This window comes from Anguilla rostrata, chromosome 8 (genome assembly GCF_018555375.3).
Source record: "Anguilla rostrata isolate EN2019 chromosome 8, ASM1855537v3, whole genome shotgun sequence".
In the NCBI taxonomy this organism is placed as follows: domain Eukaryota; kingdom Metazoa; phylum Chordata; class Actinopteri; order Anguilliformes; family Anguillidae; genus Anguilla; species Anguilla rostrata.
Window position 1 is genome coordinate 9,982,405 of NC_057940.1, and position 15,284 is coordinate 9,997,688.

The 15,284-nt window shown below is 44.0% G+C and overlaps 1 protein-coding gene and 1 long non-coding RNA gene across 4 annotated transcripts; one reads left to right on the forward strand and one right to left on the reverse strand.

Moving 5' to 3' along the window:
- Positions 1-288: 288 nt before the first annotated feature.
- LOC135260757 (sorting nexin-16-like) lies at positions 289-10,723 on the reverse strand. Of its 3 annotated transcripts, none has more exons than XM_064346284.1 (8): positions 10,585-10,723; positions 6,939-7,380; positions 5,263-5,349; positions 3,964-4,112; positions 3,374-3,443; positions 2,800-2,936; positions 1,668-1,805; positions 289-1,352 (listed from the first exon to the last, which is right to left on the reverse strand). In XM_064346284.1, exons 2-8 carry the CDS (start codon positions 7,287-7,289, stop codon positions 1,223-1,225), a joined length of 1,062 nt encoding a protein of 353 aa, XP_064202354.1. In that variant the 5' UTR covers positions 7,290-7,380; positions 10,585-10,723; the 3' UTR covers positions 289-1,222. The 3 variants fall into 3 exon arrangements, with proteins under 3 accessions (XP_064202354.1, XP_064202352.1, XP_064202353.1); XM_064346282.1 differs by lacking the exon at positions 10,585-10,723 and adding an exon at positions 10,367-10,503; XM_064346283.1 differs by lacking the exon at positions 10,585-10,723 and adding an exon at positions 10,367-10,503 and having other exon boundaries at positions 289-1,321; positions 1,649-1,805.
- On the forward strand, positions 10,660-13,648 carry LOC135260758 (uncharacterized). Its single transcript, XR_010331745.1, has 3 exons — positions 10,660-10,794; positions 12,199-12,294; positions 13,317-13,648. It is a non-coding gene; the product is annotated as an uncharacterized LOC135260758 (long non-coding RNA).
- The last annotated feature ends 1,636 nt before the right edge of the window (positions 13,649-15,284 follow it).

Sequence of the window (15,284 nt, forward strand, 5' to 3'; positions counted from 1 at the left end):
ACGAAACCCCTTTAATAGCTCACCAGCATGTACATTAGTTCCACTTTCATTGGTCACACATCACTGGAGAGTAAACTGTGTATCTGTAATGCAATTGCATTACTTCATTATGTACTGTATATCTACCTTGGAAACATAGCCTTAAAGTTCAAAGCAGCCCTGGCATTTGCACCTGAAAAAGCCATTGGATATTCGTCTAATTTGAGCGGGAAAACTAACCGGTTCTTGTGTGCTACCCCATTACAGAGTTCTCACCCCTTTGTGAATTTATACAAAATTTTAGAGGGTGAAAAGTGCTGCCCACAGAACAAAGATGTGATGTCAGATACAACCCTGATTACAAGGCTGGCTGAAACCCCATACTCGGTGGGGCTACAACTAGATGTCAATCAGTTGATGACTCATTCAAACCGATCAAAGGATTTTGCTCTCAAACGTATATTTTCATCAAGCTGCAGAGATTTTGTAGAATTGTACATTTTTGGTAAACAACAAAACGTTACCAGCATCTAACGAGTTAAAGTATTCCAAGCAAGCATTTGACCCAGGTTCAGCGCACACCATGTACGACAGCCTTGACCTTTGTCTTAACCATGTAGCTCAACAAAGAACGTTGTTATTGCGTGGCCAGCCTCTGTACTACCGATTAGCAGCTAAAGTTGAGCTATTCTGCTTTGATTGTTGTAACAGGTGAGTAGCACTGTCCAAGAAAGGGGATTTTTTTCCTCCCAGAATTCCACAGCTTGGGAGATCTTTCGGTCCCCTCCTGGCGGTTTTCAGCAGAAGCCAAAGAGAATTAAAATGTTCCCCGGCCTCTTCCATTCCAGAGAGACGTGGTGAAGGAGCTGCAGTGTGGACAATGGGTTTTCCATTTCTGGACAAAAATGAAAAATCAGCCAATCAGATGCTCTGATCAGGACCCAACCACTCTGCATCCCTCTGCGGGGGGTCCTACTATACTCCGCTACAGTGGAGACATGGTGTCAGTCAACGGATCTGTCCATCCGTAAAAGGCTGGTCTGAGCCTGAGCGTGTGAAGCTAGGCCTGACAGACAGAAGTACTGAAAGACCCTCTGTCCTATAAGCACCCAAATTCCTATAAGAACGGGAAATGGGGAGGGGGGGGGGGCAGAAAAATAGGGGGAAGAGGGGAGACGGGTGGAGAAGAAGAGCATAGGATCTCTATGCGTTCCTGTATTCTGCATGTCGAGAAAGGGAGTGGTCAGTGCGATGGCCGCGCCTCCAGCTCCTGGGTCACCTGGATGACGGGCAGGGGGCTCCCGGCGATTGGCCCACACCAGCAGGCGGCGTGACCCTTCAGGTGACCCTTCCCGGGCGCCTGGTTACCACAGCTGCAGCCCAGGAGACAGAGACACCGAACAGAGGAATCAGAGTGCATCGTGGGATGGCACACACTTACAAGGACTCTATTTCCCTACAACAGGGTCTTCCACTTTGTCCAATTTTCTGTTCAGGAAGTTCAGGGTTGCTGCAAGTTAAGCTCTCCCAAATGAGCCTATGGGAGCAGAGGGTGTTGAGAATAAGCCTATGGGAGTAGGGGATGTTGAGAATGGGCCAATGGGAGTAGCGGCAGTAGAGAATGGGCCAATGGGCAGACAGAATGCAGTGTGTGTTTATGAAGGAAGAGGTGGGAAATGCTAACTCACCTGTTCTCTGGGTCCATTTCTTGGTCGGCCTCCACAGTGGAGGACTCCGCATCGATGTCTGCATCCATGCTGCCCTCACTACCGACCCCAGACAGCCTGCAGGGGCTCTCCAAACTCTCCGGACTCAGTGAGTCTCCACTGCAGGAAACACACAGGCTGTCAGACATGTGTCTAATCAATGCGCAGACACACAGACACAAACTACCACACACACACACCTACACATACACACGTACACAAGCACACACACACCTACATATACACGCACACAGACACAACTACACAAACACACACACATTCATAAACACAGACTATTAGACACATGCCTAATCCATGCACACACACACAGACACAAACAAGCACACACACGCACCTACACATACACACAGTCATGTACTGCCATACTTGTGAGGACTTCCCATTGACTATGTTCATTCCATAACCTCTAACCCTAACCCTAACCACTGCATGCCTAACCTTAACCTAATTGTAACCCTAACCCTAAGTCCTAACGCTAAAACAGCCTCTTGAACTTGTGAGGACCAGCAAAACGTCCCCACTTTGCATAATTTTCCTCATCTTTCTATCCTTATGAGGACATTTGGTTCTCACAAAGATAGTATTACAAGTTCACACACACACAGACACAACTACACATACACACACACACACACACACGCATACATAAACATACATACACAAACACACATACACACACATTCATAAACACACATACACACACACATAAACACACAGGCCATTAGACAGGTGCCTAATCAACGCACAGACACACACACAACCACACACACACCTACACATACAAACACACACACAAACACACATACACATACATAAACCCACGGCACAACTACACAAACACACATACACACACACACATACATAAACACACACACACAAGTATACAAACACACACACATAAACACACACACACAACCACACAAACACACATACACACATACATAAACACGCAAACACAAACGCACACACACACACATACATAAACACACGCACACACAAGTATACAAACACACACACACACCCACACATACACACATACATAAACACGCAAACACAAACGCACACACGTTTTCAGAGGTCTGAGGTGCATTACTTGACTCTTTTCTCCAGAATGTGAATGTGAAGCTGCTTCTCCTCCAGGGTCTTCCGCAGCTCCTCGATCTCCCTCTGCTTCTCGACCAGCTCCTTCTGCAGCCGGTAGTTCGTCTCCTCCAGGGTCTCACAGAAGGCCTGCGGGCACGAGGGGGGGGGGGGTTGTGGGGAGTTCTATGTACGGGACCTCGTAAGCCCTTGTGACTGTTCCATACCTACAGTACACCCAGGTTCGACAAATAAGTCTGCTGTTAAAAACAAATAGCGCAATAGTGAAAAGTGCTGTCTCTACAATGTTCTCACATGATTCCCCCCCCCTTGAACTTATTCACACTGACAGCAGCAAGGCATCCCTCATAGACACAAATCAAGCCGTTGATTCTGGAACTCTCCGAGGCCTGGACAAATAATGCACTTTCAAGGGTCAGAGTACCGCATTGGTAATGAGGTGCTGGAATTCACACCAACGGAACTGGAACGGGTCAGGCTGTCCCCTCCCCTTCGGTCCCTACGCACCCGAGGACTAAGCACACATATACGTTCGCTACGTGACCCTCCTGGAGGAAACGCCTCACCCGACTCTCCTCCAGACTGTCGAAGGGGCCCGGGGGGTCATCCAGACACAGGAACTCCCTCACTGGCAAGCTGGAAGGAGAACAGATTAGCCGCTTTTGATGCATTGACAAATGCAGGTTCAACCTTATAATTCCAATACCAGTACCTACAGCACTTTACACCACTCAGTGTTTACAAGTAGCATATAGAATAGTCCTTTTCATGCAATTTACTCATGACTTTACAGACCTCATATGAGGATAATCTACTTTCCAATAATTATACAGTAAGTAACAGTAGCTTTTATTTGTTCAGATATAAATGACTATATTGCTCTCGAATGCAGAAATGTTTTCCACAGTGCATACAGTGTGACAGTAAAACTAAGACTATGTATAACAGAGAAAATGCGCAACCCAACAGTGCATTCAAAAAGAGATCATTAACAATCACATGCACACTTTCAGAAACACAAGCATGCTCACTCTTCTTTTATAGAGTTTACCCACCCACACGCAACACTCAGTTAACTCTGAATAACTGGGAGAATGTCCTGATACAGACTTCCCACATGTTATGGGTACACACAAACACACATGCCCGCTCTGACCTGGTGGCTATGTCTTTGCGTGCGACCAGGTTCTGGAGAAAAACCTGCAGGCCCAGCTGTCTCTCCTCCAGGAACTCCGTGTCATAGTTGTCCTTGAACCAGCGTTTGGGAGGCAGAGAGAACCTGAATCCTGGGAACATGTCTTTCAGCTGGAACACAGATAGACAGACAGACAGAGAGACACACACACACAAGCACGCACGCACAAAAACAGACAATCCAAATGATAAATATCAACACAAATGCAGAACTAGACGCCATTATTACATTAAAATGAATGCAATATGGAAAAAAGGCTGGGGAGTATACATGTGAAATGCTTAAAAATGTTTTTACACTACCTCTCCCATTTACAGTTCATTTAAATCAGTAATTTACATGCGACACAACATTTTTTGTAGAAGGGGGGAAGGGGGGTCTTTAAGGCAAACTATTTTTTTTAAGGCCGGTTCGACCACTGACTGATCTCCTCTTCCTCACAAGAGCACAAGTCTCCACACTATTGGATTTTGGGTGACACTTCTGCACCCAACTACTCTTCCAGCCCGCAAAGCACTGTGGTAAACAGCAGATTTGAAGGAGATACTGTTTTAAGTTCAGTAATTTCAGCATAACTCTGGGTTTTAAAAGGTTGGAGACCACAGTCGGGTTACTATTATTAACTCCGGGATAGGGTGGAGTAGCAGTTCCTTCTGAACTATTTTGTGAGGCTGAGGATCACACACAGGATGGATATCAGTGTTCCTTATAGCTGCTGAGGACACAATGTCCACACTGTGTGTTTTAGCACTGATCTTCTGTGAATGAATGCACACATTTATTTTATTTTTTGGTTCAGGGAAGCATACAGTATTGAAACAGGATGCAGTTGTTCCATGACAAATAACTACTTCCACAATTTACCAACAAAGGCAGCTAGTATCATGACTAGTGTGTGCGTGTGTGCATGTGTGTGTGTGTGTGTGTGTGTGTGTGTGTGTGTGTGCGTGTGTGTGTGTGTGCATGTGTGTGTGTGTGCGTGTGTGGTGTGTGTGCATGTGTGTTCATGTGTGTGTGTGTTTGCACCTCAAATGCAAGGAACCACCCCCTCTTATTCTGAGCTGCTCTTAATCCTTTCTTCACACACAAAAACACAGATCAAGTGACTCCACTTTCAACCGGTACAGCCAGTGCTGTGCTGTGTGTACTGTGGTGCAAGGCCGTCCCAGAACCCCACCCCCACCCCCCCCCCCCAAGGCACCCGGAGGCGTGCCGTGCTCTCCGGCGGAATGTTCCGGCGTTCCTCCCTCGGAGCCTCACCTTGCCGTTCAGCCTGGAGAAGTCGGTGTACCTGCGGAACACCACCCAGCTCTCCTCCTGGCTCGTCCTCACCAGGATCTTATACACCTGCAGCGGACGGACAGACAGACAGAATTACAGCCTCAGTGCTTTCGCTGGGCTTGGCTGCTGAGCCCACACCAGGATGAGACCACAGCCAAACAGTGGCAGTCTCCGAGCCAGGAACAGAAGAACCGAAGAACATTCAAGCTTTTTTCCCATAGTATCACTCTGCAGTGATACTATGCGGAAAAAGATGCTGTTTTTTTCCCCCTGAAAATGTCAACTGAGTCAGAAAGCAGCAGGTCCACCAGCCGATGTCTTTATTACTCACTGCGTGATGTGCGTCAGTTCCACCTCTTTACCTCATGTGAGCTTCAGATGTCTAATAAGCATTTAACTCATATCAGCGTGACAAAATACACCATAGAAACACTCACACCGCTGTCTCTATGTGAAGAAAGGAAAGAATTAACAGCCATGACTTGGAAAAAATATGCTTTTAAAACCTACTCCTTAGTACACAATTTAAGACTGTTTATTTAAGCACTAAAAGTATAAATTAGTCAAATAATCAGAAGAAGTCATGCTCCAAAATGCATGTTATCAGTGTTTCTGTTTTGATACAGCTGAAAGAGGAAGCCTGTTTTGGCTGGGGAAAGCTCTAATAACTCGGTTTTGTAGGGATTGTACAGTTCACAATGTCTGATGCCCAGCACACAGATGAGCTCATGGAAACACCAAAACAACTGATACGGTTTTATTCTTGACTTTTAGCTTGAGCCTGTTGATTTCATATTAACAGCTACCAGACGCTCCCGAGTGGTTGGTGAATCAGGAATTCAGGCATCTATGAATGTTCAAATATTAAATATAGCTCCTGGCTAGCTCACCGATGAGTCAGAATCCACAAGACACTTCAAGGTCTTTTTTTTCCATTCTTAGTCTGTTGTGAGTACATTCCTATTCAGGGTAAAGGAACTGATAACTGTTTTCCCCAAAAAAAATTCTCATCACATGCAGCTTGGTACTTTAGCCTGTTAGCGCTATTTAGAACTTCTCAAGTGTTCATGTGTCTTTAGAATACGATAGCAAGTATGTTATCCACCATGGTACAGGTTGGTGGGGGAAACCATATGCCTACAGAGTACCAGGAGAGTACTATTTTTTCTGGGTTTTCGACTGAAATTGCCATAATAACCACAAACTCAGAAACATTCAGTTGTGTACACTCTGACCTCAGATAAACACACAGAATTCAGATACAACTTCATACGGCTGCACATTAACATGACAAAAATACAAACGCTGTTAGCATCAGTAGTAGTAGTTTGGAAAACTTGCTAGCTGAAGAATTTAGCTAGCTAAATTCAAATATTAAATGTTAAAGTCAATGTTTCGACATATGCTTCTGTGAATTAGAGAACAAAAAACTACTGCTTTGTTTGGCACATGTGAGTTTGAAAAACCCTGATACAGATGTTTTATTTATGTCTTTTCCCCAAGAAGTTCATAGAGTAAACACGCAAAATTCCATCACCAGTTGGATAAGGCTAGAATTTGCAAGGCTGAAATTGACAAAGGAAAACTAATGAGTTAAGGAATGTTTAACTGAAAACGCACCGCGGCACACATGAGTAAAAAACTGTGACCCTTACGGTGAATTTGGCGCGCTCCTCCATGACCTCGTATCCCAGGAGAGTAGGGGTGATCGGACGCTCCTGCCAGCCGGAGTCCAAAGAGTCGTCATGGGAACGGGGTCGGTTAGAGTACTCCACAGCCGGAGCGGTCCCGTTCAGCCTGGTCCGGGTCACAGGGCTGAAGCACTCCAAAGGCGGGGTGGCACAGGCCCGGGAGGAGCCCCCTCTCGTTTCGGGGATGGTCTCGTCCCCGGGGGCCCTGGAGGGGGAGCTCGAGCTGGTGGAGACGCTGCCCAGCGACGTGGCCCGTCGAACCCTGGACCTCGCTCGCTCCATTGGGACAGGCACGGGAACGAAGGGCGTGGCCATGTCCTTCACTGCCCCCCTGCTGCGCTGGTACAACGGGTCCTGGTAGCCACACCTCGTAAGCCGCTCTGAATGGGGGTGTCTAGCCAAATGCCTGAATGTAAATTTGCATGATCACAACACATACAAACTGCACATCCAGCTCAGAAAAACAAGAAATCATAAATACATTCACCTCAGCATCAGTCAATACTAGCCTAGGCACTCAGAGTATACGCATACAGACGGGAGACAAATTAGAGGAAAAACCTGAAAATGAGTGGCGAAACGTAACAAATATAGATGCTTCCATACGGGTGTACTGCATGATACAATTAAGCAATTAGCATCCTATCATGTTGTAAGAAAAAAAAACGACGTCTGTCGAACGTGATGAAAATATACAAAGTTTATACCGGCAGTGACAAAGCACACAAATGACACTTAGGATTCAGCAGAGTCCGACTGAACCACAAACCTTTCCAGTGGCTGCCTCTTATTTGTTTTCCAAGCTTCGATCAGGAGTGTTGAATACATATACTAGGAACAATGTAGTCAGTTTTGTGACACCTATCAATTAGGCCGTAGTGTATTGGCCGTCCTGCTGTGATTAAATTAGCACGTCTGTTGACTCAGGTGGTTCCCAATCTCTCACTCCCAGTCGCTATTCTATCGAATTGAAATAATGATAAGATCAAGGGAATGTGTGGCTAGCAGACATGCTGGCATCAGAGACAAATTTCTTACAATGCTCTGTGGCATGTATAAAAATGCTGAGCAGGCCCAGTTGCCCTCGGTTTTGGATCAAGAAGGAACGAGGAAAAGATCTAAGTGACTTCGAAAGAGGATTTATTATTGGGGCATGGATGGCAGGAGCTTCAGTCACAAAGACTGCTCAAATGGTCAGTGTCAGGTGAAAAGAAGCGGCTGGCGACTCCACATGTATCGGAGGCTGGCATGTGGTAGTCTACACCCTCCCCAGACCAACAGAGGATAGCTCATCGACCAGGACTGTGATACACACGGGGAATTGGTATAACGACTAACGACTAAAAAACAAACAAAAAAAACCGCACATTTGAGAGTTGGTGCAAAAACAGTGGTGCAAAAACCATAAGCACTGGCCTATAGAGGTGTGGAAAATAGTGATATGGTCCGATGAGTTATCCTTCACCACGTTCTCACCATAGTGCATGTGTGGTGTACACCAAGAACATGGTAAAGGCCTGAATGTTTGACCCATACAGTGAGGGGGTTTGGTGGCTCTGTTATGCTGTGGGGAGCATTTTCCTGGCATGGTCTGGGTCCACTTATCCACTTAGGGAAGGGAAGGGTCTCCGCAAATCAATACAAAGTTATTCTGAGTGATCACCTTTATCCGATGATGAGACATTTCTATCCTGATGGGAGTGGTCTCTTCCAGGATGACAATGCCCCCATCCTCAAGGCATGAGGGGTTACAGAATGATTTGATCAGTATAAAAATGACGTGAACCATAAGCTATGGCCTTCGCAGTCACCAGATCACAACCTAATTGAACACCTATGGGAGATTTTGGTGCAACTTGTTACAGCGCTCTCCACCAACATCATCAAAACACAAAATAAGGGAACTTTTGGAAGAATGGTATTCCATCCCTCCAGCAGAGTTCCAGAGACTTGCAGACACTATGCCAAGGAGCACTGAAGCAGTTCTGGTGGCTCGTGGTGGGCCAAGACCTTACCAAGACAATTTATGTTGGTTATTCCTTTAAGTTGTCACCGGTCAGTGCATGTCTATGTGTGAGTGTGACTCACAAACTAAGCATAAGGAATAAATAATAAAACATTCAGCACAACTCTTGCTGCTAGATTGCACAGTAGCATTGCATTATCATTTAGTAGTGCAATATTATATTTAACCTCTCATGTAAATTATCGATCCACTCTCTCTCTCTCTGTAATCTGGGGCAATCAATCCATCACGGTTCACCAGGAAGAGGTAGCGGCCATTTGTTCTCAGGGTCAAGACTTCAGCTTTAAAAATAACCCCATTAGGAAGAATCAGGCTGGGTAAAGTACATTTGACTGTGAAAACAAAGCCGCACCAGTTCTTCCACTCCCATCCCATTACTACCTGATGTATGTCGGTCTGTTCCTCACATCAGTACCCGTGTGTTGCTATGGACGCAAGACATAATGGTCTTTTGGTCGTATTATTGATTTTTTTTTTTTTCTCCCCACATTTTCTCTGTAGCCTAAGTATGGACTTACAGCAAAGGGATCTACATTCAGTTTCTGGACGGCTAGTTGATAATAGGCTATAGATTTCATATTTTATGCTGTTCTCTTGTTAGGCCCTCCTCTCCAAATATGAGTAATTTCGGTTTAATAAGTAGTCCGCTCAACAGTGATCAAAGGATTAGGCCTACTATGATATGACGGTTACTATGACCAGTACACCTGAGCTGGTTATGTTGCCGACTTTTAACTCAACTAGTCCAGGTCACTGCCCGCGGGCAGGACATTAGATTCAATCAACATTCTTTGCAAACGCAGTTTTAATAACATTTTTTCATTTAAGTGAAAGCAGAGACAACAACAATTATGTAACATTAGCTACGTTACTAATGTTACATAAATGTTATTCACAAGATACCAAAAGCTTCATGCTGACATTTATAAGGTAGCGCTGTATTTGCCTTTAAAACATTTTTAAAACGCCATTAAATGCAGCGTACGTCATTGGGTAAAGTTGTCGAGAAATTTTGATGAACTGTTTGTCAATGTTATTCCAAGTTGATAGCTCCAAGGCAAGAGGTTACCCCCAAGAGGTTAAACTATGGGGTGGAATACACACGTTAGCTCACGCTATACATTGCAAGCATTGACGATGGTAACAACCGAACGTAACTAGTCTAGCTAGCATATGTAACAGTCTTGATAAAGATATAACGTTATTTACATATAGATAAACATACAGACACACACATACATATTACACATCATGTATGTTATTAGTGCCTGTCATTCAGAATGGACAACATGACAACTCGCAAAATAGCACTTAACGTATCTACAATTGTTCTTGTTATCCGTTTGCCAGACAGCTAGTTAGCTACCTTCGGTACTGCTGTCCTTTAACTCGCAGATTATTTAATACGATCAATCTTCCACTGCCTAACGTTAACAAGGACACTTTATAGCTAATTAAACTGACCGACTCGCTTCCGGCTACCGTAGCTATAAACAAGATCATGTGCTTTCCTACCAGCTTGGCTTGATCCACGGCAAAACAAACTGGGAACTGAAGTCAGTTTTTCTTTTGTCGTTTACTTACCTGATATCGTTCTTATCCCCCGTTCGTTTTCAGGTTTCATCACAACGAAACGTCAAGTAACGTAAGACACCTAGTTTAAGTTAGCTAGCTACCTGTTTGAGATACAATTTTCTTCGCTTATATATTTCAAGCCCCGACCAGACATCTGGAGCAACGTCATCACGTAGAGGCCGTGAGCCCTCAGATCCACATGGAGGATTAGCCAATCCGGTAACTAGGAGGTTTCCTCTTTTCCCAAAAAAATACTTCCGTTAGCAAGCGAGCTAGTAGGGTCTTGAATTCCCCAGGTAACCGGCGGGTCCCGTATCCTGTTTAGTAGAAATGTTGTGGGAACGTCTCATGGCTAGGTCAGACGTTTTTAAGTTCAGTTCTATACTTCAGTGATGATGATTCGTTGTATAATGTTAATATTTTAATATTATTATTATTATTATTATTATTATTATTGCTGTTGTTGTTGTTGTATTTTATACACAACTCGCATTTATATTGTCAAAAAAAAAAACCCACCACATGTTGAGCAGGCAAATGTGGTCTGGCTGTAGCAAGCTTGTTCTCCTTGGACCCAAGAACTTTGCAGATAAACCGCCTGTGGACTGCAGTGAAAAGTTATGGTTGACATGTGGGTGGCTGATGATTTTGCTCATGTTGTTGGAAATAAAGAAATGATAATAATGGGGCAAAAAACTGGTTACTATTATTATTTTTGTCTTAGAAAGATTTTAGTGTCGTAATATTGGATAAACGAGACCACGGTAACAGCAATGAGATGTCATTATTTTGTCACTAGATGGCCATTCTGCATGGCATTAGTATAAGCAGTTTGATCCAGAACAAGTCTGCTGCCACCCTGTGCCCGATCCTTTGTGGGATAAATCAGTGATGGTGATGAAAGCATACCCTCAGGCTAGGAGTTGTCACTGTGATAGATATCCTCTTACAAAGCACTCCCCGAGTGTCCCTGTGCTTTATACACAGCAATAGTAGCCAGACAGGCTTGGCGCACGCTTTTGTCTTCCCTGTATGCACTGTTGAATTGATAGCATCTCTTGTTGTTTTTGTGTTCTCACATGTGATGCCAAGTGTTGTTTGATTTCCTCCAAGGAGAGTGAAAGTGAACTAGTAAAAAAAAAAAAAAAACTACAGTAGTTTGATAATGACAGTGTGACTCGCTTTTGCTTTTACTATGTGACAAGCAAAACTCTTCTGTGATTTGAGTGGAGAACACATGTTGTCATGTCAGAAGTAAAGCCACATAATGCACATAAGGGTTATTTTGAGTAACGGGGTGCATTGGAAAACACTGTTATGACAGGTCAAGTAAGTGCACCGTAGACCTGGATTTTCCTGCTTTTAAACTCTTACAGTCACTTAAGACATAATTATTTGTCTATGATAATGCAACATGCTCTGGTTCTTGTGAGTTCAAGCATCCAGACTCTGTGGTGCATGCCAGGGGATTGAACCGTTGAAAGCACAATGCCCAGAGACAACATTTCTGACGGAACACACTTAATTAATTCACCACTGGTTTTACATCTCTCTGCCGTGTCAGTAAATTAAAAAAGGGAAATGTTTTCACTGTCAAAAGCACATCATTCTTGTGTATTCTAGGTCATCACAGTGATAGATCTGAGCAGGCAGTGCCGTGACAAACAGCAAGTTTGCCTCAAGCTTTTGCATTGGTGATGCACTTGGATTGTCCCCAAGGTAGGTTCACTTGTCAACTTTGCAGTATGACAATAGTGGTACTGTTCTGCCAGTGGGCACTTGCTACAAATCTCCAGCAGATGGCAGAGATGAGCTGTGCATGTTAGTTATTTGGTGATGGAGAGAGGGAGAGAGGGAGGGAGACAGAGAGTGAGAGAAAGACACAGGGAGCAAATTTCTGATAGAAGTGTGTGAAAAGTGTGTGAGAGGGGTGCTAGTCTCCAATAGGACGGTCTTTTGCTCTTTTGGTTTAAAAAAAAAAAAAAAAAAAACCAATGATCTCACTTCTGTACTGATTTATGTTTAACTAACTACCATTTCACTCTGATCAGTATGGTAACAGGACAGAGCACATTGGCTGTTCCAGCCACTGAACATGGTCTCGCAGCACAGAAATCAGAAGGAAGGATGGAGGGGCAATGCATTCAAAAGTGTACAGCGTGAGATAAGTGGCGGGATTGTGACCGAAACTGAGAGGGCTAGCCATAGAGACAGAGAGAGAATTCTTGTTTGAATTACGGAAGTTGTCTCCACTCACTTTTTTTTTTTTTTTTCTGTGGTGTGTTTGTTTTGGGAGTCCAGGCAGGTAAATGATTATCAAATATCAGACACTCACATGTGAGCCTGAGAGGTAAATCTGATGCATGTACCACTGAAAAGCACGTAGAAAGGTACCATGTACATCACTTGACCATGCCAGGAGAAGAAAAAGCTGCATCGGAGGGTTGCTTTAAACCATGAAAGGCGAGCAGACCACTAATCTGCGATGACACATTGTACTAGCGCTGGATAAGCTATATAATGCAGTCCATTACCTACACTAATGTGTACCTAGCTTGTTTCAACCTAAGTCTAAATGTATCTTAGCTCTTTCAAGTGGTGCGTGTGTGTCTTTGTGTCTTGTGCTTCTAGCTGTCTTTGTGTATGTGTGTGTGTGTGTGTGTGTGCGCGGGATTGTGCACACACAGTCCCATCATGGCTTCCTTCTTAACCTCAGTAGTGCACCTTTCTTTCATTTTCAGGACCTATTTTTAGGCATGCGCCTACAAAGGTACAAACTACAACGATGAGACGAGGCAAAGTTTTAAAAGAGAGCACCAGCTGGAATAACGATGCTGCTGTACAGAAGAGAACGCGGAATGAGGAATAGAGTTGTAATGACAAGACTGGATAAACTGGAACTGCAGCTTCTTTCATCAATTAGAGGATAATAAGTATATTCTCATAATAAGTATATTCTCAATATGGCAACATGTACTCGGTTAATTTGTAGTCTTCTTTGTGAGTCACTTCTGGTTTACATCAGAACGCAACCCGATACTGCAAAATCTGAAATAAATGGGAATTAATTGGATGTCTTTGGAATGGCTTGACATGTTTTTATCAGTTTTAAGCCTGGTTAATAATGCTTTGACTAAACTGTTAGGCATCCAGTCATCAGAAGCTCTGCTACTAGATGTGCGTTTCCTTCAACAGTGTTAAATCCCAGATAAATGTATTCTCCATGGCAGAGTGAATAGCCCTGCTCATTTCATGGGGGGCTGGAATATGACTGGACGTGTGGGAAGAGGTTTTGGTCATGAGTAGATCAGGGTGTTTTTTGATATGGTCATGATGAAGTCACTGTCAGAATGCACTTGAGGGGTCAGTGGTGAACTACTGTGGTTTTGAGGAGGCTGCAGCACAGATTTCATTTACTGACCAGATATTCAGTTCTTTGTGAACTTGCTGTGCCACTGAGTTTTCTTTGGCAACAGCTGTTGAAGCTAAAGTTTTATGGTTGGCTCTTTCTCTGTAAATATTCACGAAAAGGGCATGGATAAAGTGAGACCATCAGAAGAGCTACCCTAAAAATATCTCAGGGGATCATTTTGTTACCAAGTGGGACCTCCAACTACAGATATGAAAATACAGGGATGGTCAGAAAATCTGGTTTCTATATATGTATGTATATATATATATATATTATTTTATTATTTTTATTTATTATTTTTTTGGTTATCAACTGGTTATTGATTTTCCAAAAACAAACAACAAAAAAGGGATAGCATTACAATAAATATGCAACCAACAAAGGGGGGCATTTTGGAATGTTAGCCAGTGTTTTGATTTCCATTTTCTTCCTCATAAATGCTTTGATTTAGACTCAAAGAAAGTGTCCCTGCCAAAGTTTTCATCCGGAATATTTATCGCTTTGCGGGACGGCGAGGGTAGGGTACAACAGGAATGATTAAAGCGCACGGTGCGCTACAGTTGGGAATAATGACACACTAAATCAACGGGAGAGTGTCACAGGCTGAGGGCTCCTGCGCCGCCGCGATACCGCGCGAATTTATTCCGTACGGCACCTCTGTCTCTCCATCCCCAGTGTCCAGAGAACAGCAAAACAACATAAATACGGCCCGTGGAAGACCCAGGCTCAGAGGCTAAAGAAAAGATCCACGGCCGTAGCGCATTTGTTGTTGTTGTTGCTGTTTCTCCCTGAACACAGGACATACGGTATTTCCAATGCGAACCCCTGTGGGACAGAAAAGCGAGAGCGCCTTGGGGAATATATATATTTTGTAATGCAACTGTGCGCTCCTTCTTTGATATTCTCTTTAGCGTGAATAGTCCTCTGTTGGAAGTGGCTACAGTGAGCAGCTAGGGGGAAACCCCCAGAGAGGACTTGTTCTGCTAATTACAAGAAATCAATATTCATGTCATACGGGCTCGGGATGCTATAAAATCCCCTCGCCATTTATGGCGATAATGAAGGAACACAGTGGCTAAATAATGGTTGGGGGCCTGATCTTGATGGAAGAGCTCTCGTATGGATTAGCGATGACAAGCAGAAGAGCCCCGTGGTGCAGGAGAAAAACAAAGCAATCGAGCCAGTGGAGCGTAAACCAAAGAAATTGAGTTTGCCCCAGAAATATGGGATGGGTCTTGGCTGAGATAATGATTAATTACAGAAGGCAGTAAGTAGAAGTAGAACAACAACAACGCTA